We start from the raw sequence: 25,139 nt of genomic DNA, 5'->3' as shown, positions 1-25,139 counted from the left end.
AAAATCCCTTATATTATGAGACGGAGGGAGTAACGACTTGCGACAATCAACTTATATAAGTGCTCGTCCTAAAAGGACCGCAGGTGAAAATAACACTATTTTTCCTTACGGTTGGGGTAACGGGGCAGTTTGTAAAAAAAAAATTCACAAACAGTTCTCTTAGCTAACCACTATTAAAAAATAAATAAACTTCAAGCGCAATAAAAGCAATTATCCTCTCCACCCATACGTTTCTTAAGTCTAATCCTCAATCTCTCAAGCTTATCACCACCCTCACTCCCTTTTGATCCCTCCTCCCTCCTCTCCAAGCACGAGGCGGCAGCACCCCTATGTGGCAGTGCTCGGGCAGATCCGAGGTGGAGCTTGGCAGCGGATCCATGAAACAGCATGCGGGTGGATCCAGGCGGGGCTCGACGGCGGATTCTGGCGGTAGCACGCGGGCAGATCCAGATGGGGCTTGGCAGTTGTGCTTTGCGACGAGCAAATCCAAGGTGGGGGCTCTCGGCGACGGCAGATCAAGGCGGCGACACACGGAACCAAGGCCGCACAAGCTCTGCCATGCACGATACCCTCAACCGCGCGCGCAACGATTAGTGCGTCCACATCCAGCGATGGTGGTCAAGGTGACGGCTAGATCCGGGTAGCGGCTTCAATTCAACGGGAGATCCAATGGCCTCGGGTCCCTAGGACGTGGATTCAGCGGCCATGTGTCTTTGAGGCGCGGATCAATGATGGTGTGCCCACCTCCCTAGATTCGTCGGCGGCAGGCTTGGGAGTGGTGGATCCGGCGGCTATGACCCTTGGCGACTACGATGGATCGACGACGGTAGCGGTTGATCTGGTGAACGAGGCCCTCGGGGACAACGGCAACAGCGTGGGAATAGTGAACCTGACAAACACGGTGCTTAGTGATGACGGTGGGTGGTAGATCTAGCCTCCACAGCTTAGGGCAAGTACAATAAGGACTAATCAACCTACTATTAGCCCGTCCAGGTCATCACAATCTGAGCTGGAGGACAGAGAAAGGAAGAGAAGCTGGAGGACAGAGAAAGGAAGAGAGAGAAGAAAGCGGGCGCATGTTTAATCGACAGCTCGGCACGAGCAACAAGATGGATGGAGTAGGCGTGGAGACGATGCAGGAGCCGATGCCGTCGACCAATAACGCGCTTTCTTGGCCTTTTGCATCCCATGCTCCATGGCTCATCCCTTCTCTGTATATTTGGCGGTAAATCCCCATCCGCGGGAAAAAAAATCGCACTTCACGCGCCAAATTAGTTAGTCGAAGCGTCAAATTCCTACTGAAATACCCCATCTAGTTAGTAATCCCTCAACTCAATCTGCTGAAACAATGGGTCGCTCGAAACGGGAGGTTGCGCCGCCGCCGCCGCCATCTCCGTCGCAAGCCTCGCCGGGATCCTTCGCATCTGGCATGATGTTGCCGGGATCCTTAGGCAGTGGTGCCTGGCAAGGTCCGGCGCCACCGCAGCCGCCGCACCCTTTGCTCTACGCGTACGGCGCCGCTGCTTCTGCTTTTCCCATGGCCCAAATGAAGCAAGGATTGGATCGTAGTGCCATTGATTTGTCAGATCTGCAAGAACGGTATGTACTTTTGATATTGAATGGTTTTGGATTGATTTGCTCCGGAAGTTCCGTGTACCTCCATGTTGATTAGAAAATTAATGGTGTTGACTAACTAAGTTTTATTCTTGCCGTATTCTAGTTTTCCCCTCACGATCTGATCTGCTGCTAGCAGATTAGCATATCCCCTGCTAATATGTCAAGAATCAACGTGTACATATGTTTCTCATACTAAAGTTAAGTCTTGCTATATTCGGAAAGGGAAAAAATTTTATGGCAAGAGAATAACTTGATAGTAAGCAAGGGCTACAGATACATATAGATTTATTTTATAGCAATAACTAGTGTACATAGGTCAGTGCATGGCCAAATTTTTTGTACTAATCTACACATACACTTTGAATAATGAGTAAATTCCATCACCGGTCCCTAAACTTGTACCGCTGTGTCATCCTGGTCCCTAAACTCATAAATCGACCGTTTAGGTCCTCAAACTTGTTCGACTGTGTCATCCCGGTCCTTAAACTTGCAGATCACTCGTTTAGGTCCTCCAACTTGTTCAGTTGTGTCACCCCGGTCTCTAAACAGGACGGTCTAAAAACTTTATATAAAAAATAATTCATAACTTTTTCATGTGAACTTTAATGAAGACAAACTTTATATCAAAATTCTAGCCCTCGACACGACCTACAACTTTGTAGTTGAAAGGTTTTTGAATTAAAACTGTTTATGGTCCCAAAATATTGTTGCATGTTTATAGATTTTGAAATTTTAATTTTAAAATTACATTTTGGGACAAAAAATGACTTAAATTAAAAAAAATCAACTACAAAGTTGTAGATCACGTCGAGGGCTACAAGTTTGATATAAAGTTTGTCTTCATTATAATTCACATGAAAAAGTTATGAATTATTTTTAAATATAAAGTCTTTAGACCGTTTTATTTGACCCAGATGATATTCAAATCCAAATTTAGGGACCGGGGTGACACAATTGAACAAGTTGGATGACCTAAATGAGTGATCTGCAAGTTTAGGGACCGGGATGACACAGTCGAACAAGTTTGAGGACCTGAACGGTCGATTTGCGAGTTTAGGGACTAGGATGACACAGCGGTACAAGTTTAGGGACCGGTGATGGACTTTACTCTTGAATAATCAAGAACTCTTACTACATAGGTAGTGAACAGACAAATCAACTTATCTACAAACACAAAAATAGTAATTTTATATGGCATGAGAATTATTAGTATCATAGGCTGTGCTTTGTCAATTTTTAATGTACTCATTTACAGATGAAGAGAAAAAAAGTGCTAAGGATGTTATCTGGCAATAATTTTGGATCTCTGTCTTTTTCTTGCAGTGGTATGGACTTTCATCCGCCTGGTGGTTTCTTAAGTTACTTTCAGGATCCATCAATTTTACAGAATCATCGACCTTTTGTGCCTCCAAATTATTATCCTGCTGAACAAGTAGCACCATGTTCAAAATTACGTCCAGGAGCACAACAACCTGTCAACATTGATAGTGGTGATGAAGAAGCCCACACTGTTAGGACTGAGAAGCGGTTGACATGGTCAACAGAGGAGGACATAAGACTAGTAAGTAAATAAGGATGTAGGCAATGAATCGTGTTTTCTCATTGACTGTTACTTTATTTCTAGTATAGGACTAATCCTGTTTTGTTTTGATTATAGGTGAGTGCTTGGCTAAACAACTCGAATGATTCGATCAGTGGTAATTTTAAGAAAAATGATCGTTATTGGGGAGATGTTACTGCTGAGTATAATAGCACCACTCCCAAAAACAGGACAAGGCAAGAAAAACAAATCAAAGACCGTTTTCATAAAATTAAGAAAAATGTTGGCCGTTTCTGTTGTGTTTATAAAGAGGTTAAATCCATATATGTTAGTGGACAAAATGATATGCAACTCAGGGAAAAGGCTGAAGCAGCATATCAAGCAGATTACAAGGAAGGCCCATTTTCATTTCTGCATTGTTGGAACATTCTTCGTGACCAACCAAAGTGGCATTCTTACTTGGAGGAACTTGAGAAGCCAAACAAACCAAAGATGGATGATTAAGTGGAAGTGATGGAGCAAATGTCCACTCCTAACAGTCCTGAAGATATTAAACGTCCAATAGGAACAAAAACTGCTAAGGCGCAACGTAATGGTAAAGGCAGACGCAAAAGGAAGGCAAAGGTTTATCTATCAGATACTGATGATGAAATTGACAAGCTTAAAGAAGTTCAGGAGATGGCAAATAAAGGTCGTGATGAACTACTAGAGACTCAGAGGCGTGTTGCTAGTGATAACCTTGAATCAAAAAAGTTAGCGCACCTTGCAGCCATGGAGCACAAGGAGGCTGTTATGTTGGAAACATATCGGTCTCTCATGTTACAAGATACAAAAGATATTCCTGATGATGTTAGATCCGAGCATTTGATGGCATTGAAGTGTATGAGGGAGAAGTTGTTTCCGTAATACTAAGGTATCTTCACTTTCCAGTCTCTAATTAAAGCTTGTTGTATTTTTTTTTACTTGCTGCAATTGAACTTCCTGCAAACATATATATGTTTCTTGCACAATTCAAAGAGTTGCAAATATTGATGTAATCTAACTTGTAATATAATCAGCATGTAGCTATTATTTCCAGAAAAACATGTAGTCAAGTCAGCAGTTGCAAAATTAACATGCAGTCAAGTCAACAATGTGCAGATAAACATGCAGTCTTGAATTCCCAATAGTCTAGTTAATAGTAATCCAAATAAACATGCTTTGTGTATGCATTCCCAATAGTCTAATTAATAGTAATCCAAATAAACATGCTCTGTGTATGCATTCCCAATAATCTAATTAAGGGTAATTCAAATAAACATGCTACTAGCTAGTATGCATTCCCAACAGTGTACTGTTGGCCCATATATATATATATTGGTCTAATGGTGCTAACTATCCATCCCTCTGCCATTCCTTTCAACACTTCTTTCCCATTCCTTTCAACACTTCTTTCCCATTCCTTGCACTCCTTGTCTCCACCATGTCTCCAGATGATTCTGGTGAATTAGATCCTTCCAAAATTATAGACCAATACATTGTTGAGCAGAACCTCATAGATTCTTTTGCAAGAAGGGTCATGGAAAAGATCAAGACCAAGCTTAGAATTGGAAAAATCAGAAGGAAGAGTGTGACAAGGAAGACAATCAAGAGGGATCACACAGCAGCACATCATCGTCTCATAGCTGACTACTTTAGTGAAGACCCTCTTTACCCTGAGAGCATGTTCCGTACAAGATTTCGTATGGGAAGACCCCTTTTTCTTCGCATAGTGAGTGCCCTTGGAAGGTGGTCTCCTTACTTTACACTAAAGGTAGATTGCAGTGGTCGCCAAGGGCTCTCACCTTTACAGAAGTGCACAGCTGCAATGCGCATGCTAGCGTATGGCAGCCCTGCTGATAGCCTAGATGAGTACCTTAAGATTGGCAAGAGCACGTCCTTGCAGTGCTTGGATATGTGCGCACGAGGGGTGATTGAGGTATTTGGTTCAGAGTATTTGCGACGTCCCACATATGAGGATGTGGAGCGTATACTTCAAGTTAATGAGTCTAGGGGCTTCCCTGGGATGCTAGGCAGTATTGATTGCATGCATTGGAGGTGGGAAAAATGCCCAACAGCATGGAGAGGGCAGTTTACCCGCGGTGACTATGGAGTGCCAACAATTATCCTCGAAGCGGTTGCTACTCGTGACCTCCGCATATGGCATGCTTTCTTCGGTGTCACGGGGTCAAATAATGACATCAATGTGCTGAACCAATCCCCACTATTTCTTGATGTGCTGAAAGGGGAAGCTCCTAGAGTAAAGTTTTCTGTCAATGGTAATGAGTATAACACAGGATACTACCTTGCTGATGGAATATATCCAAAATGGGCTACCTTTGTGAAGTCAATAGCTGCTCCACAAACAGAGAAGCACAAGCTATATGCACAGTATCAAGAAGGGGCAAGGAAAGACGTGGAGTGTGCATTTGGGGTCCTGTAGTCCCGTTTCAATATTGTGCGCCACCCAGCACGGTCGTGGAAGCGGAAGAGTGTTGGGAGAATCATGAAAGCTTGTATTATTCTCCATAATATGATAGTTGAAAATGAGAGAGGGGGGGTTTAAAATTCCTATTGATCTGAATGTGGACCCTGGAGCATCGGTTGCTCTTCCTCCTGAAGTAACTACTGGGCACAATCCATGCTTTGATCAGGTGCTGCGTAGGAAAGCTGCAATACGTGCTCGTGCACCACATTCCCAACTAAAAAAAGATCTGGTTGAACATATTTGGCAAAAGTTTAGCAATACCCGTCGTACTTAGTTGTGGTAGGACATTAAGCATCTTGTTTTCACATTTTCAATTACAATTGCAAGCATCTTAATTCACTTATCATTTTATTTATTTATTTCAGGGACAATGGAAAACTTTGGTGCTAGCTTTTTGGTGCTTTCTGCTATGGTTTTGAGAGGTATGTACATGTCTACTTGCACTGTACAGTCCAAAGAACAACATAATCAAATAAGTCCTTTAATAGTCTACTTAAAATAGTAGTACTACTTCCTTCCAGTTGTTTTGCCATCCAGATTATATGCTACAATTGTTCTATAATGATCAGCCTCCTATATTCCATGGAAATAATGTTGCTTTAATGACAGGTAGTGAAGATGCTCAATTTGGAAGGCTGGCAGCTTGTTTTGGTTCTGCTTGAGAAAGATAATCTAGTTATAAAGTAATTTTTAGTAATTCGCTGGTGTCATGTAAGAACACTTGTGTTGTTACCATCTATTGGCAGTATGGATCGTTGTAATGGCCTAATTTCTTTTGTCGAATGTTGATGTATGGATCATTGCAACAGACTAAGTTATTTTGTCGGTCTATGAATTAGTTATTTGTCAATCTGTGAATATTCTTTCGATCAAGTAACAATCTGAATCACTATTGTACTGTTTAGTTCGAATGAATTAGTTCGAATGAATTAGGAATATTACACCATTGTTGTTGATAAATCCATCTGCTTTGTGATAAATCACATGATTTATTTTTTTATTGATTGAACATAGTCTTCCATCTATGGTTGACATATAAGTGGCTACTCAAGTGATGTTTACAGTTGATCCTACATAACTTGAAAGATACAATTAGAGAATTAAATGCAGCTTGCTTTGCTAGAGACGGCTTAGAGACAGCATGTACTATCTTATTGTAAATGTCGTCTGTTAAACCATCTATAGATGATGTGGAGGATACTAATAGTAAGATGTTTACTCTATTATTTCCCTTGCCCTTATTCGAGTGTCCCGCAGCCACGACGAGACTCATGTTGATGTTTTTGCGATGTGTTGTGTTACTGTTTGTTCATATTCAACCTGATATTCTGTGGCCGTTGATGTGTTCAAGTTGATCTTTTGTATAAAGATTGATGCTTGCTTGTTCATGTATTTGGGAAATTGCAGGCAAAACGAGATTTGGCTGTGTGATTTGTTTATTTTTTTGTGCTAAAAATTATCATCACAGGTGATCGGCTTACCCTAGCTAATTTTCGCAAGCGGTGAAGGCCCGCTTGTGAAGATTACCATTTTCATTGGCTTTCAGTCGCAGGCAGGGAGCTGGGCCGCCTACGATTTTTCTTTTTTTTTTTTACCGTCTGGAGAATCTTATTTCGTAGTAATGATTGAATCATGGTTTCTGTGTGTGAAATATATGTAGCTGAAGTGTTTGTAGTATACTACTACTCCCTCCTATTCATATTCCAAGTAGTTTTTGATTTTTTTATAGTCAAACTTGTTATGTTTGACCAAATTTATAGAAAAGATAGCAATATTTTTAACACAAAACAAAGATATTATCAAATATATTTATTTTATTATTTAATGAAATTAATTTGGTGTTGTAGATGTTACTAAATTTTTCTATAAGTTTAGTCAAATTTTTATGTAACCAAGGGACTGAGGGAGTATTATATATACATGGTTCTAAATCATTCGCTGACTTGTGATGCGATGCAACTTGGTCGTCGATCTGTTGAACTATTCCATGTCGATCTCCAACAACGTATAGATGAACAATGATTGGTATTGGAACAATTAATCTTTTATTAATCCTGTGGCCAGTTTGAAACCAGGCATACGAGCATGACATCTTTGTCGTCGCAAATTTGTAGACTAAATTAGATAGTAAAGAAATGTTGATTTTATTTTGTTGTAACATAAACTAACATATATTTATATAATAAAACTTTGTTGTAGAAAAACGTTTTTTTTCTTCAACTTTATGGGAGTAACATCTAGATTCGAAATTCCGGAACAAGATTTCTGAAATTTAAGAATTTTCGGGTGTGTCGTTGGGTTCCCGATACATCCGATCAAAAATTTATAGGCAAAACACTGTTCATGGTTCAGATCCCCAATTCCCATTCCCCAGTCCCCACCTCACTTTCTCCGCCATCCTCCCCAAGCTGGAACAGTGATGCAAGCGGGACGGACAAGCGGGTTTTTTTAGCCTGCTTATCTCACCTCTAGTTTATTTTTCTTTTAAATTTTATACTACCCTATAAAAATGAACTAGCAAACAGGTACAGGTTTTCATGTCGGTAGCGAGACTACCTACTTGCATCCCTGAACCGGAGGCAGCCGGGTGGCTTAAGTGGTCGGCGGCACCTTCGCTGCTCTCTGGCGCGACGACGACAACACAAGCTGCGCGGCAGCGCGGGCCTCGCATCCTCGGGTTTGGCTGGAGTGCCCGCGACGGCGACACAAGCCACGGGCCTCGCATCCTCGTGTCGATGGAGTGGCCGGCGGCGGTTTTGTGGCTGTCGGGCACGGCCGCAACGACGACACACGGCCCGCAAGCCGCACAGGACGCGACGACGACACAATATATCCTTGCGTTTCATTCTCCGATCCTGTCCCTCTGCTTTCGGTTGGATGGGCTCGATTCTTGTCTATTCTGTCTATGTCAAATTTCAGTAATTTTTGTTGTTTAAAGTCAAACTTTTTTGGAAATTTCGTTCAAAATTTCCGAAAGATTTCCGAAATTTCGAAAATTATATTATTTAGCTACCCCAAAAATTTTCCACCTTCTGATAGATTGAACCCTGAAGTAACTAGGAGGATGGATTATGTGATGCATGGGCATCCATATTATTAAAATGTAAGACTATAGTTTGTTCCAAAATTATGTCATAAGAGCAAATTTAGTTCAGATATACCTAAATACCATTATCGACTTAGAAGATAGATCAAGGTTATATGACTTTTGAATCGACTTTTGGGTCAAGTGAAAAATTATCAAGCATACCATCTGAATACATACCATTTAATATTGCTACAAGCAAAATTTGGGACATCAAGAAACTTCAAGTTATTTAGCGAAAAAGAAAGGAATTTAAGGTTATTATGGCCGAATCGTCTCATGAAGACTCATGAAGACGCATGGTTTAGTGACAATCAAATTAAGGATAGATTAACGGTTAGAATATATTCTCTTCTTAGAAGTTCAAACTTTTCTTATTTTTCTATACAGGTTTAAAAATTTTGAAGGCATTTTATATTAGGACACAAATCTGGCCCCCTTCATAATAACTCCCTTGGTAACAACAGTGGGTACGATCGATGAGCCATGCATGCCACGCGGGCCGCCAGCTCATACCCTCTCGCCTAGCAGTCGTACAAATTTGACAAATTGGTACTTTTGAAAAACTTATTTTTGGTTAAAGTTTTTTTTGCCTAGTTCAGTTTCGAAATAAGTTATTGAAAAGAGTCAAATTGTCAAAATTGCGGCTAGCAGCCACCAGAGCAGAAAGGCCGGAAGTTGATTTGCTTGGAGATTCTCAGGCGCAAGAACCGGCATCTACGCCGACTGGTTTGTTTGTCCATCCATGAATCCATCATTTCCATCGTCGCTCGCCTTGATGCCTAGGTCATAGTACAAAATACCGGACCGGACTGGCGGTTGAACCAGAACCAGACACCACACCGGCTCAGTCTGTTTGAAAGACCGTTCACGTAGTTGGACCGGTGGTGAACCGGCTGAACCGGATGGTTTTTACATTAAACCGCTGAACCGGCAACACTCTGAACCGCCGGGTCATGCCATTGGGCCACCCGATGGCGTGAGCACTTAGGGCCCAATAGCCCAATTGGTTGATAAATGGAGGTGGACTGGTTTTTATGTGCAAAAATGAGTGAGGGGGGAGGAGGATAGATCCTAGTCCTAGGTGGCTAGGTTGGAGCAACGCTTGGACAACCACTAGGCTACACATGCAGTTCTAACCATGGTAAAATAATAAATATACTTGACCGTATAAACCGCGGTTCGACCGCTGGACCGGTGAACCGAGCTTCTCACCGGTTCAACGTCCGGTCCGGGTTTTCGTACTATGGCCTAGGTACCTGCCATCGATCACTTGTGTTGCTACCTCATAATCGTTAAGAACCGCAATAATTTTATTTATTTACATATCTATTCCTAAACTGAAAAATTAACCTTGCCATTTAGGCCGTGGCTTGCCGAAAGGAATGGTTGGTTTAGCTTGTGCTTACTCAGCGATTCAACCGTGGTCAATCTTAGCCACGTTAGTAGAAACCATTTCTCAAATTATCGAAATAGTCGATTTGCACTGGTTTTTGAAAACGGTGATTGAGAGAACAAGAACAAGATATGAGGGACCTGTATTAGACTCACTGCTTGTGTATTCCTGATGCACCTGCTGTTCACTAACGACTCCACGGCCCACCTGCATATGCCTTTGCGGATTTACGCAGGTGTATCCTCTGTCCCTCGCACGCGTGACCGCAGCGTCCGTACTTACTGCCAGGAAATGGGCCGTGCCTCGGCCACAAGCCCAAATCAGTGCCATCGATTATTGAGGGAAAAAGTACATCGAAGGTCCCTCAACTTGTCAGCGAGATACAAAATCGTCCTCGAACCATAAAACCAGATATGCAGGGTCCCTTAACTATACAATACCGGTCACCCTAGGTCTCCCTAGGTCTCAGAGCAGTATTGACGCCGGATTTGTCCTACGTGGCCGGCTGATTCAGCGTGGGTCCCACGTGTCAGATGCCACATCATCTTTCTCTTTCCCCTCTTCTCTCCCTTCCTCTCTCTCTCATTTGATTGGCCGGGCCGGTGGATTGACGCCGCGACCGCACACCGCCGCGGAGGCGGACCCCACCAGCTCGTCGCACCACGGGGAGGGCCTCCTCGATGGCCATCGGCAGAACCACCCTAAACTCGGCCGGCGGAGCTGGAGCGCCGACGACGACGACGACGCCCAGGCTGCCGCCGAGCCACCGACAAGCGAGCGAGCGAGACACGGCGGAAGAGCGCGAGGGGGAGACGGCGGTCCGTGGGAGGAGGACATGGCGGCGCGGCGATGCGGGAGCAGGAGGCGTCGGCGCCGTGCAGGTGCAGCGGCGACGCGTGTCGGGCTCGTCAGCCGGTGCGGAAGTAGCAGTTGAGGGGGAGCTTTCTCTGGTCCTTGCCGCTGTACCAGCCGACGGTGACGATCTCGGTGCTGACGACGAGAACGTTGAAGAACACTAGAATCCTACTGATGAATGCATTTAAGATACTTCATTAGGGAATTAAACCCCGCTTGTTCCCTATATATTACTGAAGTATGAAGAGATTACTTGATCCTTGTTCCTTTTAATATGTCATTCTGAATTCTGAAGCCTTGCTCTTGTTAGATTGGCTGATACCCCAGGCATCAAAAGAGGACTAGAATCTCCTTCAGCATGGAAGTCCCCTTGGTTCGTAGATATGCAATTTCAGTTACATTTAGCACTTTGTAAAATTTATGTATTTGAAATGCAGAGCTCAAGTGTTTGGAACAAGCATATAACTTGGTGGACTATGGCTAAATCTAAGCGGATGGAAATATATTTCTTATTATTGAGTCATGCCTGAGAGTTTTTTTTTTTCATTAATCACTGATATTGTCACGCACTGGGGACATTGCTTGCTGTTGTTTTCTCTGCTGAACTTCTTGTGGCCATATGTTCCTCCCAGGGTTCATACTTCGTCAGCCCAGCTGATAGAACCTACGATGCGCTAGGATTGGTGAAGCAGATAAATGTGCAGACTGCTGCTGCTTTGGCAGAAGCCCGTGAGGTGCTGGCAGTGGCAAGTGGCGGGCAATCTGAGAACATAAATTATGACAAGGAAAACCTGGAGAGTCCAAATGCTAAGAAGGAACCAAGAACAACCACCAAATTGCAAGCAAAAATCAAGGTGCGTATTGAACTGCTTATTTTCATATTCCCGTGTTGTCAAAACAAAAGGTCTTGCATTGAAACAAAAGGAGGCCCTGGTTTTATTGTTTGCATTTTTAGTAGTTCCTCTTGCGTTAATATTCTTAAGCTATGTAGCTCTTGCTGTCTCGCAAATCTTGGTTTGTGAGTTCCAAAAGGGTGGCAGTTGTGTTTCTGTAATCCATCAACTGTAAATGGTTTTGATCAATTTCCATCCACGTTGAGCATAAATTAACATCATTTACCCATGCCACGTGCAGCGACGGTCATGAACTCCACGCTGCTGTTGTCGAAGCAGCCGATGAGCTTGAAGTGCTCGAGCAGCCCGGCCACCGGAATGCGCAGCCGCCGCGGCGGCTTCAGGCACGCGAAGTCGACGTCGCCGCTGCACGGCGCCGACGCCTCCTGCTCCCGCATCGCCGCGCCGCCATGTCCTCCTCCCACGGACCGCCGTCTCCCCCTCGCGCTCTTCCGCCGTGTCTCGCTCGCTCGCTTGTCGGTGGCTCGGCGGCAGCCTGGGCGTCGTCGTCGTCGGCGGCGCTCCAGCTCCACCAGCTGAGTTTAGGGTGATTCCGCCGATGGCCATCGAGGAGGCCCTCCCCGTGGTGCGACGAGCTGGTGGCGTCGTCTACCTCCGCGGCGGTGTGCGGTGGCGGCGTCAATCCACCGGCCCGGCCAATCCAATGAGAGAGAGAGGAGGGGAAAGAGAGAGATGATGTGGCATCTGACACGTGGGACCCACGCTGACTCAGCCGCCACATGGGACAAATCCGGCGTCAATATTGCCCTGGGACCTCGGGTGACCGGTTTTGTATAGTTAAGGGACCCCGCATATCTGGTTTTGCGGTTTAAGGATGATTTTGTATCTCACTAACAAGTTGAGGGACCTTTGGTGTACTTTTTCCATTACTGAGTACCCACGTCTAGGTTGTGCAGAGCATCGGCTGTACTAGCGAGCATTCTCTAGGTCGCCCCACTACCCCGCGTTTCCATGATACCAGTGAAATCTCAAGCGTTGCTGTGAAAATTTACTATGATAGCAATAAATAAATTAATATGTAAGATAGCATAAACAATATAAGATTATATAAATTTTAAATTACTTAGGTTGATGTGATTTAAATTTAAATAGTATGTAGAATGATGATTCAAATGTAAAAGTAAAATGATGTGATTTTATGAGAGAATAAAAGAAGGAAGATAATTTAGAACATACATCTAAAGGATAAAAAATTGAGATGACATGGCTTAATGAGAGAAGAAAAAATAACATGATCTATGGAGAAACCATCTTTGGTCGGTCAACCAAATTCCACAATAGTCCCGGTTGCAATAAAAACCGGAACTAAAGAGTCTTGGTTCAAAAAACTCGAGCTATTTTTTGATCTTTAGTCCCGGTTGGTGTTAGACTAAAGATTATTTTTAGTCCTAGTTCAAAAAACGACAGGCGGTGTCAAATCCCTCTATTATCTTTAATCCCGATTGGTGTTACCAACTGGGACTAAAGATCTATTTCAGTCCCGGCTATTAAACAACCAGGAAAAAAGATCGGCATGCGTGGAGAGGACGAGGCGTGCGTGCGAGATCGAGGAGGAGGAGGCGCACGTGATCAATTAATAAGTTATATCTCCTCCCTCACCTATATCTCTTCTTCCTCTCCTCACTCACCCCATCTCTTCCTCTTCCTCCTCTAGATCTGCCCCCTCCCCTCTCCTCCCCACTTCTCAGGCGGCGGTGGCCTCGCACAGCGGCAGTCGGACGGTGGCGAAGGCGGCCAGGCGGCGGCGGAGGCGGTGTCGCGCGGCGGATCCGGAAGGGGAGGCGGCCAGGCGGCGGCGGCAGCCTCACGTGGAGGGCCGCGCCCGGCGGCGGTAGGTGATGGAGACCGGCGCAGCTGCACCGATTTTTTTTTCTTTTTTTTTTCTCTTTTCCTTCTTAATGTGTGATTCGATCTGTGTTGAGAATGAACTATATTGTTGTGAATGATTTTTAGAACAAACTATATTGTTGTGGATCATTTGGGACGAACTATGTTGCTGTGAATGATTTGGGATGAACTATGTTGCTGTGAATGATTTGAGATAATGGACGGGAGATATACAAAATAGCAAAAAAAGAAAAAAAGGAAAAAAAATCTTACCAATCTTTAGTCCTAGGTATTTGAACCGGGACTAAAGATAGCAATCTTTCCTAGGTATTTGAAACGGGACTAAAAGATAGCGATCTTTCCTAGGTATTTGAACTGGGACTAAAAGATAGCGATCTTTCCTAGGTATTTGAACCGGGACTAAAGATAGCGATCTTTAGTCCTAAATTCTTAGTCCCGGTTGGAAAACCGGGACTAGAGGGGGTTACTAACCGGGATTAAAAAACATTTCTCCACCAGTGTAAACTAAGTGTGGATTAACTATATATAGGTATATAGGATATTATAAAAAATGATGTAGAGATATATTGAAATATTATGTGAATTATGTGGGATGATTTGACATGCTTATATTTTAATTCTCTAAAATTTAGTAAATTATTAAATTATGGATAATATAGCATGTTTGTATGATGTTTAAGTGCAATAATTGTTAATAGATGATGATGTAGCATCTTTACATGTTGAACTTTATGAATTGGTGGGATATAACTTTATAGTAAGAGAGGATACTGACAATTTGTTGTTTATATTTTTCTCTCACTTTTTTTTGGGGGCATTTGTGATTTGTGATGCGCTTGACCGTGTCTTACTTCCACTAGAACGGTAACCACCATCTCAATCGGGCGGCAACCCCCATCTCAATCGGGCACGGCATCCGTCACAGCCTAGAAGTCATAGATGTGAAAAGCTATCTTAATCGGGCAAATGGCCGTCACGGATAAAGCTATCTCAATCGGGCGTTAATTAAAACCCATCACCGATAGCTTTGACCCAGACCACCAGTCAAACTATAGCCCGTCACGGATGACCTATCTCAATCGGGCCACAACTAGCGCCCGTCACGGATAACCCTTATTTGTGATGGGCATTAACTGTAGCCCATCACATATGACCCTTATCTGTGACGGGCATTAACTATAGCCCGTCATAGATGACCATCATCTCAATCAGGCCTAAGTTAATGGCCGTCACAGATGACTATAATAAAAAAAATAAAATTATTTTTTTGCCTAGCCTTAGGCCTTTGCTAGGCATGTCATGCCGTCCCGCCTCTCCCAGGCCAGTCTTTTATGTCCTCACTCGTGTGCACCTGAGAAGAACTTCCCGATCGGTCACCATCCCGAAATTGCTCCAGGCCAAGCACGCTCCCGAAATTGCTCCAGGCCAACCACGCTTAACATCAAAGTTCTTTGGAGATCGGTTTCCGGAAAAGTAGTGGTAACTTGTTGGTATGAGTATTCTATTAATCCTATTAAGCCCTAGGCCAGGATGTCACACCCCAACATCCCCCATTCATATACATTCATTCACATACACAACCATCAATATATTTAACACAACCACATTCACATAACATCCATTTTGATCACATATTTCATATCCATTCACATATTTCACTAGTAAAACCGAGTTAATTGGATCAAATATATATTTAGAAAGTATTATCATGATGAGGAGGTAAATCAGACTTCTAGGAAAAATGAATTTCGAATTGAATTTTATAATACTAAATAAACTCATATGAAAAAGCTGTCAAAAACAAAGTTGTAGAAGTCATTGAGATCTGTCAAAAATAAAGCCCGTCACAGATGAGAACTTTAAATTTAATTTTAGGCCGATTTTTGTGTGTCAAATGCAAAAATCATAAACTAACAAAATTGTATAACTCATTGAGATCAACAACTATTGTAACGGCCTTTGTACAAATAAGTTCATTTGAACGATTCAAATTTTGAATTTTGAAAATTTGACAACTTCGAACAAAAATTGGGGCTAATAAATGATTTCAAATGGAAAAGTCACCAAAACCCAAGATGTAGAACTCATCTAGGTGCAAAATTTTTATTTTGGTCATTTCTTCATCTAACTCTATTTAAACAATTTGAAATTTGAAATTCAAAGTTTGAGAAATTCAAATAGAATTTTAGATAAGTGAACGACTTCGACTGAAAAAGTCATCAACAACAAAGTTTTATAACTCATCAAGATCTATAACTTTTATTTTGGCCATTTTTCTATATAACATTTTTTGAACTGTTCGAATTTAAATTTAAAAATATGACAACTTCAAACAATATTTTCAAATACTAAATGATTTCAACTGAAAAAGTTATCAACAACAAAGATGAATAACTCATCAAAATCTAAAACTTTTATTTCGGTCATTTCTTCATCCGACAAAGTAATAGTAACATTGTTCACAAAATTGACATATCTCTTATCTGATTTTATAAACTATAACATATATAAGTAAAATTTGTGAACAATATTACAAATATTTTGTCGGATGAAGAAAGAACAAAAATAAAAGTTTTAGATCTTGATGAGTTATACAATTTTATTATTGATGACTTTTTCAATTGAAATCATTTAGTATTTGAAAATGTTGTTTGAAGTTGTCATATTTTTAAATTCAAATTCAAACTGTTTAAAAAATGTTATATAGAAAAATGACCAACCTAAAAGTTGTAAATCCTGATAAGTTATACAACTTTGTTGTTGACAATTTTTCCATTTGAAATCATTTACTACCCGTAAAATTATTTTGACTCATAAAATGAATTATTATACTACAGTTAATTATTTTGCTATAGTTCAACTTACAAATATAAATATTTCAAATGAAAAATGGAAAAATACTCATCGGTGATGGGCTTTAGTTAATGGCCGATAGAGATTAAGTCATCTCAATCGGGTATTAGTATAAAGCCCGTCACTGATGAGTCATCTGTGACGGGCCTAGTTGTTTTCTCAATCGGGCCTTAAGTTGGTGCACGTCATGGATGATGGTCATCTGTGACGGGCACCAAATTGAGGCCTGTTTGAGATATAGAATGTTATCTCAATCGGGCCTAAAGTTGGTGCCTGTCACAGATGATGGTCATCTGTTACGGGCCCCAACTTCAGACCCGTTTGAGATATGGAATGTTATCTCAATCGAGTCTAAACTACGGCCCGTCACTGATAGATGTCATCCGTGACGGGCTTAAGTTTTATGCCCATCTAACATATGGGTGTGACCATATCTCAATCGGGCACTTTTTCGGCCTGATTGCGATAACTTCCTTGTGACGGCCCGCTATTTCTAGGCATGTTAGAGGCCGTCACAGATAGAAGGATCTGTATTAGTGTTCATACTCGGCATTGTTGAAAGGTAGGGGGATGACGTCACAGTTAGGTAAATCTTTGTTGCTAAGGGCTATCCGGATAGATGAAGTTGAATTCCTAACATGTATAACTGCGACGAGCACCTCCTAATCCTTTCTCGTGTAGGCTGGAATAAAACATTGTTCTAGGCTAGCCTTGCGTCGTCCTCCGCGTGGGTGACAACCGGAGGTGGCCAAACCCCGCCTCCACCGCCTCTCCTCCATCCTCCTCTACCTCACCGCCACTGGAATGAGCCGGCTGCAGGCGGCAAGCTAGGACAGCGGCGGCGGGGCAAGCTCGTGTTCTGAAGCCCGGATTTGACATGGAGAGGAAGGGTGGTGAACGGGTTGCACAGTTGACAATAAGAAAAAGCAAGCCATCAATTGTTGACCATATGGCAGTTCAGCATTACCTGCAGTAGCCGCACACTACAAAACATCAAATATATGTCGTCATTATAGGTGCCGGTAGTGATAAAACCGGCACCTATAGACTTTTTCCCATCTTGGCGGGTTAAAATCACAAAAAAAAATAACACCTTTAAGTAATTATAGGTATCGGTTTTAAATAAAATTAAACCGACACCTATTGTATTTTGTGCCGGTTTTTTTAAAAAACCAAAACCTGTAATATTAAAAACCGGCACTTATAATAAATTATAGGTGCTTTTAAATCCGAGCCGAGCCGAGGAGCAGATAAGACCGAGGAGCGGATAAGACCGAGTCGCTGAGCCTCTCTCTCTCGGTCTCATCACGTGTCCCGCGCTTCTCTCTCTCGCTCTCATCCGCGCCTCTCTCTCTCTCGCTCTCATCAGCCCTCCCCTCCGCCAGATCTAGCGGGAGGGGAGGCGGCGGTGGCAGCAGCTGCGGCGGTGGGGGCGGCAGCAGCTGTAGCGGCAGGAGGCCCGTGGCGGACCCAACGTTAAATTTTAGCTATGGCGGATTAACATGGCACATCGAACAGCGTTGTAATTTCAACAAATAAGCTAAAATTTGTTTATACATAAATCACACTATATTTACACTCATTAGCTAGAAAATATAGCACTACGCACAATTAACAAAGGCTATAATCCTGAATTTTTTATGTAAGTTTGACTAGTGTAATAATTTTCAGAATGTGTTCCCATTTTACAGATGTGTGCTTACTCTTGTATTAAATTTTTTTTCCGCTGTTGCTTTCTATTGTGCCTTCTGGTTAGAGCATTGGACGGTCAGTCCAATCAACAGTTATGCTTAAGAAAAAAAATGCAGTAAACAAGTGGATATTTTACTAGAGGTTGAACTTGTATGGGTTAATATTTTGTTATTAGGCAATTCATTCATTTTTAGAGACACAAGGCAGTCATACCATAGACCTGACATCCAAGTAATCAAACAAATAGAGTTTCTACCAAACCAAATAGTCAATTAATCATCTAAATGGCCAAATGTCCATATATGCTACTTAGTTTGGCTGTGGCATAGCTACGGCAGCAGCTGCGGTGGCGGGAGGCAGCGGGCGGCTCCCTCCCCTCCGCCATATCTGGCCGGGAGGGGAGTCGGCAACGCCGGGAGAAGCTCATGCTATGTTCATGTTGTGTTCATGTTGTGTTCCCCTTGAAGAAGTTGTTCATGTTGCGTTTCCCCTTGAAGAAGTTGTTTATGTTGTGTTCTTGTGCTCGGGAGCGGGGTTCTTGTGTTCATGTTGTGTTCTTGTGTTCTTGATATTCGAGAATGGGGTTGAAAGGGATGGGGGAATTGCTGGATGCATCGGCCATACCTCAAAGGTGCCGGTTCTGGAACCCGGCACATATCAGTTCCGTCATCTGTGCCACCTTCGTGGTGCCGGTTGGAAATACCTGCACCGAAGGGGGTTTCCCAACCTGCACTATTTAGGTATTCTGTAGTAGTGGCATCCACTCGGGCTGTGGAGGTCACCCGGATTTTACATTATAATTGCCATTTGAAATGAACATATCAAGTCAAGTAGAAAGCATAATAGTAAATTGCACCGACTGTACAACAACTTGACAGGTGGGTGCGATATAATGCAAGAACTTGAGAATTGAACACCTGAGTGCAACAACTTGATAAGTGGGTGCGTTCTAGTATAAGAACTTAACAACTTAGTATTTTGGTACATCAACTTGTCTAAGCATATGCTAGGCGAGTTTTTTTCACGATGTTAATATGCCATTACATAGTAATCATACTGATAATACCTTAAAATATTAAATTTAATCTTTAAGAATTATATTGCACATTGTAGTACAATTTACATCCAATTACCTTATCAAATATCAACCAAAATATAATAATTTCTACATCCAGTTTAATTGACTTTCAGTTATTAGTTATTAGGATAAAAATATAAATATACTTATATAAATCAGTGCTAGTATATTTTCAAAATAAATATTTAAAAAATGAATTTATATAAAAAAATGCTCCAAATAATTAAGCTGTCGCATAACCTTTTAATTTATTGTATCAAAATCGTACCTACCTTACAAGTTGTTGCATTTATACGATCACTTATAAAGTTCTTATACTACATTGCACATACCTGCTAAGTTTTTGCACTAGAACGCTCATTTCTCAAGTAATTGTACCAAATTGCACTCACCTGCCAAGTTGATGCACCGTAGATACAATTTACTCAAAGCATAATATAAAACCCGAAACCTCGGGTAAAAGACACTGGGAATGAAGCCTGAGATGTACTCGTCAAACCCCACGAAAGCGGAGATTAGATGTGTTACACATTCAGGAGACTTGACAAAATAGCTAAAGTCGCATCCCAAATGTTCTAAACCCATACTCATGTGACGCTAGTTCCCAGGATGTGCACTAGCATCACAATTTTATTTTAAGCAATGATACACATAAGAAAATATAACTAAGACAAATAAAATTCAGATTACAACCACTTTGGCCACTTTGGCTATACATAGGTCGACCGGTCAAATAATAAGAGATTCAGATAAGCTTGGCTATCCAAACCTCAAGCAAACCGACTATGGGTAGGCCTCTATTAGAATCAAAGTCCTGAGCATAACAATGGTCTTGAGCTATCTATTTAAATTAAATCTATCACTTACAAAACGAAGTTATATTCATATGGCAAGAGTCAGTACATTAATCAAAGGCAAAATTTGCTACGGGACATTCAAAAAACGCGTAATTAGCTAGGAGACATCACAAGAACACGTATTTGCTATAGGACACCGTAAAAAACTGGTAATTAGCTCCTTGACACCCGTGAGATTATTTTATTATATCCGAAGGAATTAGAGAGAGAAACATCGGTGTAAGTACAATTCTACCCTTCGAACACCTGTGTAAGTACGATTTTTTTTCTTTTTGCTTTTTCTCTATCGTTCTATACTGCTTCCTTTGCTCTTGCCTTCTTCTGGCAACGACGGCAGCTTCGGTTGGATGCGGCGGCGGCCAAGCAGCGCTGGGAAGCAACGACGGTGGTGCTGGCAGGGCACTCATCGTTCACCCCCATACCCGAAATCCCTATCCAGCAGCAGCACGCGTAGTAGCTTGTCGGCGGCCGGCGGCGCTTCATTTCTGGAAAACAGCGACAGCAAAATCTCCCCGAAGGGCTGGCATGCATGCACGTCTACAACGTTAGATAGGTCCCTAGGAAGCTACTCATGCGAGGAATTGAACCTTGACTCATCGGAGGAACGGAATCTGAGATGGAGACGGTGGTCGGAGCTGGGGAAGACAACGTCCGTTCTGCCTGCTCGAGGCTCGGTTCTTGGAGATTCTTGGGGGCTTTTGATGAGGATGCTGAGGAGAATATGCTGGCGCGAAGGCTTGGCTTGGTTTGGTCCACGGTGACCGGCGCAACGACAGAGAAGCGACGGTGGCACTCGGTGCTCGCTCCGGAGTCGGCGATGACACGGCAGCGTTCCCGTCGCTGCAATGGATGAAATAGTGTGGCGTCAAAAAGGAATATTCTCAGCATGGTGAGGGGAATATAGAATGGGAGAGAGTTAGCGATGGCGATGGCTTATCGGCAATGGCAGCCTTTGTGTTCCTCACAGCTGGCGACGAATTTGAGATGGGAGAGAGCAACAGGGGCTCCTCTCCTCGGTTTGGTCGGTGTTGGAGTGGAGAGTGAGGGCGGGCGATGCATCTGGGTTGAGATAAGAATGGGATCAGCGACACCACTGCCTTCCACCCTTCGTCGGCTCCAGTGATCGCCGCTCCTCCGCCCCCACCTAGAAAAAGAGAGAGAGGGGCTTACATGTTGGACCCACGTTGGATTCATTTAAGCCAAGGGCAAACTTGTCTTTAATGATTGTTTCTCTCTTCTATTCCTCCAAAGATAATAAAATAAACCCACGGGTGTCCAGCAGCTAAATACCAGTTTTTTGCGGTGCCCTATAGCAAATATGCGTTCTTACGATGTCTCCTAGCTAATTACACGTTTTTTGGATATCCTGTAGCAAATTTTGCCTTAATCAAATTAATGTACTTGCAAGAGCAAAATCAAATCAACATACATGAAGGCTCTAAATCAAGGAAGTCTTCTATCTAGTCTAAATTTTAGCATAAAGCAAATTTTATTTCGCAAACATTTTGCAACGTATTTAAGGAAAACATTTGCAAAGAGTAAAGCATAATTAACATAGCACGGCATGGCATCATAGTATAACATCGTAATATCATTCTTGTGCTCTCCATGGCAACAACCAACTTATATCCATTTCAGCCCATACCGAGCAAAATTCATCATTTCAAGTACATCAAACAAGTTCACAAACATTTGTAAAACATATATAATAGTATACACACATCACATGACGATGTTGCCCATAACCGTGAGCACAGCTAATAGATTAGTTTTAGACTCTAGAGAGTTTGTATAGCTTTACCCATGTGATATGAACACTCTAGTTTGTTTTATGCTGGCCAAACCTATACCGCACTCTCGGGTTGAGTGGGGTCTAGAGGTCATAACAACACTTTTTACATTGACTACTGTCTAACCTTGTATGAGCATAATAAGTGTGAATCCACTCTACTCTTAAGTCCTAGAGCCGTTAGGTGGTGGGCCCACGCCTTATCCCAACACCGTGGCAACTAACCCAACCGTTCCCCCAGGAGGCACACATTATCGTTAAGTATATAAATTTCTAAAATTTAATAATCAAAGATACACTGCTTAAAAAATAAATTTTGTGAATGCACCCCCCTTGTTTCTCTGGCAGACAAAAAGAAGGATATAGTACGTAGAAAGATTTGAAAAGTTATTGGTCCATGTGCAAAAATATATTTTCACGGGTGAAGTATTAATTAAGAGTCCCATTTATAAAATAAGCCTATTTTCGCCTTGGTTGTGCCCCATTTGAGAAAATACCGATTGCAAAGATCATTTCTACTAGCGATAGGAAATATTTGAACTAGGGCAAATATATATACGTATTTGAACTAGGACAAATATATATACTATGACAAATAATTTAAAACGGAGGGAGTACATGTTGGGTTGCTTAGTTGACATTGGGAAGGAATCTATATTATTCTCGTGTGTGTCCTTAGCTCCAGAATTTTTTTAAATATAAAGTTGTAGTAGTACAAGTGATGTTGTCTGCCCACTTATAACATATGGAAATGCTAAGTAAAGCTGAGTGTGTTGTCCATATAACAACCACAATAACGCGGCACCAGGTGATGAAATGTTGCTATCTTTGAAGAATCTATTTTCCTATAGGCCGATAGGCCGGTAGGGTATCATTAGTGGTCACAGCCGATGTAGTTAGACCAAATCGGCTATGGACTAGATAGATCATTGAATAATAGACCCTAAACATGCCTCATCGGTTGTCATATTGCCTATCAAGTTTGATAAAGAAGCTTAAGGCAATATTATGAAAATAGCTGATAGAACAATGCTTAAAGTAGAATATATAGATAATGATAAAGTACTAGCTAATACTCTAGTACAGACTTATATAAGCAGATAAATCTATATAAACATATCAAATCATGATCAGTTAGTAATTTAGATAGCCCAGCCGATACCGATCTAGCTTGATATGATTATATAGGATGATTTGTCTATATAAGTGATAAATATACATAAAACTTAGTAAATAAGCATGTATGTATATTAGGTAAGATCGGCTGAAACTCTGATACTATCCTTAATTATGATTGTTTCCAGGTTAGTTTCTAGGGCTCGAATAAAAGACTGGGGATGATGCATCGCAAAGTAGATAAAGAAACCTAGAGTCTAAACAATCAAGTAAACAATTACTTTTCAGGATGGTAGATGCCTTAACTAATGTAATCTAGTAGGAAGATTTAGCCGATACCGGCAAGAACCCTAAAGCGAGAACCAGCCGATAGAGATAAATCTATATACTAAGACTAGATTAGCTAAGACATATGATAGCAGATGACCATGATAAAAGGACTAAAACATCTAAAGCGACATAATAGCCCCGATAGTACAAGCCATCGAGACGTGTTACCTCTTGCGAAGCGAACTCGTCGAAAAGTAAAAACGAAAAGGGTAGCGATGCGCCGAAGTTGTATTGGATTGTCCCCTATTTTACAGTGCTAGGGGGTTCATAGTTATACCCTGAGTTCAAACTAGTCCATTATGGAAACGACTGAAACCTTTCTAAAGATAAAATACAAGCAAGAGCATATACTGTTAATTTGTGAATCTAATCAGTGACATATACTACTTTTTAAACAGTACGTACACCGAGGAAAAAAAAGTATATACTCAACCATATCAAAATTTGAACCTGATGCATGTGGTTATGTACCGGGCTGACTGCATGCATGCAGAAATTCAAAAAACAAAAACAGAAGCGAATGGTAATTTATATTTCCCTTTTAATCTAATTATTTATTATCAACTAATGGATATCCACTACGAAGAGGGAGTACATACACCTGGGAGTACAAAATGGTCATCATATATATATATATATATATATATATATATATATATATATATATATATATTAAATTTGTTTGGTGCTCCATGGTGCCCGGGCACCATTGTTGAAATTGAGTATATACCCAATTCAAATGAGTATGAAACTTTTTCAATTACTTAGGTATTAACATTAACTACTTTACTAACTAGTTCAAAGCATGTTTGAACTGAATTTAAACTTTTTTTTGTTAGATTTTGATTCTAGGTATATAGCATCCATACATATAATTAGTTAGGTATGTAATTATGGATTGTGAAATAAAGTTAAATTTGAGTTGTTTTGTGGATATGTATAGGTATGAATCGAATTATTATAACTAGGTATATACTCACAATTTGAAAATTTTGAAAAATTTAAGTGATTTTGTGCATTAGATACCATGGTGCCCCATATGAGTGTCATATATATATATATATACACACACACACACACACACAAGTTCACAAACATTTGTAAAACATAATAGTATACACACATCACATGACGATATCGCCCATGATCGTGACCACGGCTAATTGATTAGTTGTAGACGACTCTAGAGAGTTTGTATAGCTTTACCTATGTGATATGAACACTATAGTTTGCTTTGTGCTGGCCAAACCACTACCGCACTCTCGGGTTGAGTGGGGTCTAGAGGTCATAACAAGACTTTTTACATTGACTACTGTCTAACCTTGTATGAGCACAATAAGTGTGAATCAACTCTACTCTTAAGTCCTAGAGCCGTTAGGTGGCGGGCCCACGCCTTATCCCAACACCGGGGCGACGAACACAACTGTTCCCCTTGGAGGCACGTTATCGTTAACTATATAAATTTCTAGAATTTAATAATCAAAGATACACTACTTAAAAAATAAATTTTGTGAATGCACCCCCCTTGTTTATCTGGCAGACAAAAAGAAGGATATAGTACGTAAAAAGATTTGAAAAGTTATTGGTCCATGTGCAAAAATATATTTTCACTGGTGAAGTATTAATTAAGAGTCCCGTTTATAAAATAAGCCTATTTTCGCCG

The 25,139-nt window shown here is 41.5% G+C and overlaps 1 protein-coding gene, 1 long non-coding RNA gene and 1 pseudogene across 3 annotated transcripts; all 3 read left to right on the top strand.

Annotated features, from left to right (window-relative positions):
• Positions 1 to 1,111: 1,111 nt before the first annotated feature.
• Positions 1,112 to 6,513, top strand: LOC4341165 (glutathione S-transferase T3-like; annotated as a pseudogene). The gene is made up of 5 exons (XR_003242889.2): positions 1,112 to 1,599; positions 2,941 to 3,178; positions 3,275 to 4,070; positions 6,029 to 6,085; positions 6,273 to 6,513. The product of XR_003242889.2 is annotated as a glutathione S-transferase T3-like (transcript).
• LOC136356842 (uncharacterized) lies at positions 4,790 to 5,937 on the top strand. The gene has a single exon (XM_066311320.1). It carries the CDS (start codon positions 4,860 to 4,862, stop codon positions 5,616 to 5,618), a length of 759 nt encoding a protein of 252 aa, XP_066167417.1. The 5' UTR covers positions 4,790 to 4,859; the 3' UTR covers positions 5,619 to 5,937.
• Positions 6,514 to 10,685: 4,172 nt separating the features above from the next.
• On the top strand, positions 10,686 to 12,779 carry LOC136356846 (uncharacterized). The gene is made up of 3 exons (XR_010741873.1): positions 10,686 to 11,372; positions 11,632 to 11,853; positions 12,134 to 12,779. It is a non-coding gene; the product is annotated as an uncharacterized lncRNA (long non-coding RNA).
• Positions 12,780 to 25,139: the final 12,360 nt, after the last annotated feature.

The sequence above is a fragment of the Oryza sativa genome, chromosome 6, assembly GCF_034140825.1.
Source record: "Oryza sativa Japonica Group chromosome 6, ASM3414082v1".
NCBI classification, from domain to species: Eukaryota; Viridiplantae; Streptophyta; class Magnoliopsida; order Poales; family Poaceae; genus Oryza; species Oryza sativa.
The sequence above is the reverse complement of the archived record's forward strand: the minus strand, read 5'-3'. Positions and strand labels throughout refer to the sequence as shown.